The 5,782-nt window shown below is 39.0% G+C and overlaps 1 protein-coding gene across 1 annotated transcript; it reads right to left on the minus strand.

Annotated features, from left to right (window-relative positions):
- On the minus strand, window positions 1–5,320 carry wu:fc23c09. Its single transcript, XM_067391891.1, has 4 exons — window positions 3,694–5,320; window positions 3,344–3,426; window positions 2,052–3,012; window positions 1–1,932 (listed from the first exon to the last, which is right to left on the minus strand). The coding sequence occupies exons 2-4, from the start codon at window positions 3,408–3,410 to the stop codon at window positions 837–839; spliced, it is 2,124 nt and encodes a 707-aa protein (XP_067247992.1). The 5' UTR covers window positions 3,411–3,426; window positions 3,694–5,320; the 3' UTR covers window positions 1–836.
- Between the last annotated feature and the right edge of the window lie 462 nt (window positions 5,321–5,782).

Raw genomic sequence — 5,782 nt, forward strand, 5'->3', positions numbered from 1 at the left:
TAACATTGTCCAGAGAAAGAGAGATAAAGTAGACTGTCAATTTTGTTAGGTAATACACTTTATGAAATACACTATGACCCAAGACACAGACATTAAAATTTGGTTATTTTTTGGCTTTTATTTGAAGAAAAAAAAAAAAAATCAGTGAAGCAGCAACAGGAAGGTATAAGAAATTGGGCACCAGGAATGGATGGTGACCTAGGCCGGACTCAAATCCATGTCCCCATAAGCACTAACAGTCTTTATGTGTCGGACTCAGAAGCAACACACTACTCAATCCGGTTTTGTAAGGCCTATAGATCAGTGCCTGGATACAATTTGTGCCCTATATGACGTTTGCAGGCATGTCCTGATTTTGCAGAGTTAGACCAGTTCCTGGGTAAACATATTTTGATACTGGAACAACATTCCTGTCTGAAAATTTAATCCTGACTATGTCCCTACCCCTAAAGCTAACCTTACCCATAAATAATCCCTACAATCAGAGGGAAATGATAGGTTAACAACACTGATGTAGAAGCACATAACCCTGGTTGTAAGCCTAAACTTGACATAAACTGTAAACTTGTTCCTCAAGTTGACTGGATTGACAAAGATGTTGATCCAGGAACATGTTGCACTTGTTGAAATCAGGTTCTGCTGTATGCAGTCTATATTGTTTCCTCATCACATTTAGACTTTTTGTCTTTATCAAAAAACAAGTTCACCACTTTTCTCCATCATGGTACCAGATGCAGCTTCTTGGCTCTGTTAAAAATCTTCTGTCCAGACATGAAAGAAAAATTCCACTTCTAGCCATATGATGACCATTTCCAGGGCTTCACGAACAGTTTAGTTTAGTAAAACTGCACCACCTGAAAGCCTCGGAGACATCGGAAGGCCAACGTGTCCAGGTGGCCCAGATCTATCATGTTATATTCCAGATGCACATTGACCAGGCCGCTAAGGGCAGACTCGTTGCCTCGACCCCAACAGAAAGCATCACGTGGAATTGCACGGATCTTGTTGTTCGCAAATGTTACCGAGTGCAGCCACAATGGGAGCTGCCGTGGTACCTGTTGTAAGGAGTTGTGACTCATGTCTATCTGATGCAGAAGTGGAAGAACCCGGAAGGCACCAAGGGCCACCTTGGTAATCTTGTTTCTTGCCAGTCCTAGGTGCTCCAACTGAGGCATTGAGATAAAAGCATCCTTACTTATGCTAGATATGAAGTTTCCCTCCAAGTTGAGGGTCTTTATGGTGCGGGGTAGATGGTGAGGAACCTGCTTCAAAGAATTGCCCTCTAGATTTAAACTTTCAAGGTTACTGGCATTCAGTAGCGCTGCCTTCCCAAGTCCTTTATCGGTCAATCTATTTGCACTTAGATCCAGAACCTCTAGCTCCGCCTCACCCCAGAACATGTCGCCTTGGAGACTTTGAATGCGGTTGCCTCTAAGATAGAGTTCTCGAAGACTGAGGGGCAGCTGCAGCGGAACAGAGGAAAGCTGGTTGTAGGAAAGCGTAAGTATTCGAAGTTTGCCCAAGGGAAGAAGAACTCCCGGAGGGATAGATTTGTTCCCTAGGCTGTTGTTGCTCAGGCTGAGGATCAGAAGGCTTGGGCAGCGTCCGAAAGCTGCATCAGACATCACACTTATCTGGTTCCTGTCCAGTCGTAGCTCCTCAAGAGTACCTGGCAGGTCGGTGGGAATGCTTCCGAGAAGGTTCCGCTCCACGTATAGTCTCTTAAGGCTCTGGATACCTTCAAAGGCACCTTCGATCGACGCATCTGTTAAACGGTTGTTGCTTAACACCAGGAACTCCATGGAGTCGTACTCGGAGAGCAAGTTCAACTGAATGCTATCGATGTGGTTGTTCATTAAGAGAATGTAACGGGAGTTGTAAGGAATTCCATAAGGCACATTGTCCAAATCTTTGTCGGAACACTGCACAACCCTAGAAAACAAGAGATCAAATTACATGTCTAATTACAGCATATTAACTGAGGTTATCCAGTGCAATACTCAGTAGGAAAATTCTTAAGCATGTTGGTTTAAGACTGAGTAGAAACATACCTCCCATAGCAGAAACATTCAGAGGGACAATAGTGATCTTCAAAGTACGGAAAATACGAAGGTGTTGTTGGCTTCAATTTCCGCTCTCGTTTTAACTTTTTCACTTTCTTTGCTTTTTTCAAAACTTTGGTTGTCTTCTTCACCTTTCCTTTGATTGCCTTTTTTTTCTTCGCTTTTAATGTTTTATTGGCTTTAAGTTTGGCACTTGCTGCTTTGTTTTTTGGTTTGGCCATAAAAGTACTAGGAGGGGCCTTTGCAGTGGGTCCTGCCCTTGCTGCCATTACTCTGACATCAACACTCACTTCCTCTAGTGGGTGGAGTTTAGAGCTGTTCATCACATGGAGTTCCACTCTGAGGTCATCATTTGTGCTGCTTTCATTTACCAGTAAGGTGGTTCCCTTTGCCTCAGCAGTTGAATTTACAATGTGAAGTTTTGTGGTTTCAACTGTAGTTTCGGTCTCAGCAGTTGCTTGTCTTTGTGATGTGGACGGGGATGATGGAAGTAGAGTGACTGACTCTGTAAGCAAGTGCAGGACAGGTTGGGAGGTGGTGGCCATGGTAGGCGGAGTGGTATATTGATTGACTGTTGGAGGTAGATGTTCCTTACCCTCCACTTCTTGTGAATAGGTGGTATTCCATGCAGTGAGGATGGGTTTGGTTAAGATTGCATCTGACATATTCTGTCCTTGCTGATCCTCTTTTTGTTTGACTTCCTTCTTTATTACATCACTTTCTGTTTGCCGACTTGTTTGTTTCTCCATTTCTGTTTTCTTCATACCATGGTGTTTAGTTGTCTTACTGTGAACCGTGACTGTATCTTCATCCGCCTCTTGGATCGTGGCTTCTTGCTCACTTCTTTTATCCTTTTCAATGCTGAGATTCTCCATAAACCGATCAAGTCTCTGCTCTGCCCAAAGGTCACCTTCTGAAGATACATTCTGCAGGACTGTCAAATTTACACCTACAGTATAAGAAGTAATACACCTTTGTGAGCTTTATGAACACTATACCCTTAACAAATAAATGATTCAGTTGCTTTTAGGACATTTCCAACTATAATACCTTTAAAAAAGAAGGATCATTCAGACTAAATAACTGCACTGTGAGTGATTTTTTTTTTTTTCATAACACAAATACATTTACATATATGAATTGAACATAATGCATGTTTATTAGTCTACGTGCATTTTGGAATTCTGTACCGAACCTAAAAAAACAGATCTAGCAAAATAATATGTGAAAGTATTCATTTAATAATGAGTAAATATCCATTTAAAAGAAGGAACACTTACTCGGCTGAATCACAAAAGTGTGTACAGGCACAGCAAAAATCCAAAACAGCAGCATTAGGGTCTTCATTTTTGGCTAAAAATGGCTAAGGAGAAAAAAAACATTCTCTAATTAACATGTAAAAAGTTGATCGTTAAATTTATACGTCTGCCGTAAAGGTCTGTGGCGATTAACCAAGCACTTGGAGACTGAAATAAAAATGTTACACTCATGAAATGGCTGACAACCATAATAAAGGTGCCAGCAAGCATCTGAATGGCTTCCATTTACAAGCCGTAACTGATCGTGTGAGCAATAAATCCAGATCTTAAAGATTTTTTTTAATGAGATCGGCCCGGCAGGCACAGCTTACCTGGAGTGTGTTCAAGGTGAGTATGTGGCGTCCTTCAGATGTATAAGTCCTTGTACTTTTCAGATATGGAAGACATGCTGGCTTCCTGTGTTGCACAGACTGTCTTTACACCACTGAGACGGACTCAGTACGCATATACACAAACAAATAGATGCGCATACGGACTAATGGATGCATTTAAAGACTCTCCTTCTCCCTAATGCAAATTCCCCATACACACTCAGGAAAATTATACTCTCTTGAGCAATAGCTCTCTTCAAAGACACTTATCATTACAGGAATTTTCTCACTCACACACTAGATCCAGAAAAATCTAAACTGATCATTTCAGGGGAATGGAGATAGACATACCGGATAGAGAGGTCAAAGGTCAGGATTCATTTTAGGATTCACATTATTTGTCTTACTTTCACAGACACCAGTCCCGACCCACTGGCACCACAATGACAAGTGTTTCACTAAAAGGGTCTGTGACATTTGACCTTACAATAGGTTCATATTTATTCACATAGAGCTGTGTGAGGTGAGACAAAAGTTTTGGGTTGAAGAAAGTTAAGCTAAAGGGCATAAAATATTCAAGACTGAGAATTAAAATGTAAAAGTTTAAGAATCTGTCACTGTAAAAAACATTTTTTTTTTTTTTTTTTTACCACTGTTCTAAATTTCATTGCAATAGATAAAAAAAAAAAAAAAACGTCCAACTAAGAGAGAAGTGCAAACAAATGGTGCAAAAACTTTTCTCAGAAATTCTGAGGCATTTCTGCAAGACTCTTGACTCCCACTGTTTGTCCCAGTGGAGCTTTATCAGATGCAGATGAGAAAATAAAAATATGATTAAAATAAGATGTTTGCTGTCACTACCAAGCAGCAAGAGAGGAGCGCGTGAGCTGGCAGGCAAATATATATATGGGTCATTGACAAATAAGGTTTTTAAAAGTGTAAAAAAAAAAAACGTAATGGAGATTTATAATGTAATGGATTTTTACAATATGGACAAAATTTGTCACCATACTTTTAGTTACACCGTAGGACATGTGTATGAACAAGTGAAAACATTAATTTTTCAAATAGTTAAAAGAGAGTTAGTAACTTTGCTTCACAACCATATGGTCCTTTGCAGGCATCTGAATGATGTCACATCCTGTCACATGATAATGACCGCATGACTTGATCCAAAATGGTCCCTTTATATTGGTTACTCCGAATGACATCAATGAAATTCATTTTTCTGGACATTCTTTCTCATAACAAAGCAACGACTTCTACACATAATTTGAATACCATTTTGCACTATGTTGATATATGATGTTATATCATGCCAGAATATAAAATACATACATTTATTACATTTTAAGATATTTTAATCACAGATGAAATGGCTGTATTGGCCTTTGGTCAGTTAAACCGAATTACCTTTTGACATCTCAAAATCTTTAAAATACATTTATATGTTGCAAAATATAATTAAACCTTTTGGATTCAGTAAAAGAGATCTAGTTGTACTACCTTACATACTTTGGATGTCATATCTTTGTTTTTTATTATTATTAAGGCCTTTGGACAAAAAAAAAAAAAAAAATTACCCATCACATCATATATATAAAAAATATATGCACATCCATTAAAACATTAAAAAAGTTATAAAAATAATAATTATTATTTTATATATAACAAATAAGAAGAATTTTTTTTTAAAGGCAATTTTTTTTGTTGTTGAAATGAATGACGTTCTTACAAACAACCACCAGGGGATGGTAGAGGACCATTTAACTTTTTCAATGTTCACCAAGGCTGAACACTCTGTTGTGTTACATAAGAATTCAGGTCAGAAGTGTATATAGAAGCGGATCGTTTCTCCAACAAACTTTTCCTGCTACCTGTTTATGAAGTGCTACTGGAATCAGCACACATAAAAATAGAAAACAATAGGACACTGAGAAATATGTCAATACTACTGATGCAGGAGCCCTGAGCTCTAGATAGACAGAGGAAGGGAACAACACAGATTCGGGAAAAGAAAGGATAGTGTTAGTCTTACTATCTGCTGGGATGAGGAAAGAACCTGGGGCAGCTTGTCCGGGACAGACCA

This window comes from Chanodichthys erythropterus, chromosome 8 (genome assembly GCF_024489055.1).
Source record: "Chanodichthys erythropterus isolate Z2021 chromosome 8, ASM2448905v1, whole genome shotgun sequence".
In the NCBI taxonomy this organism is placed as follows: domain Eukaryota; kingdom Metazoa; phylum Chordata; class Actinopteri; order Cypriniformes; family Xenocyprididae; genus Chanodichthys; species Chanodichthys erythropterus.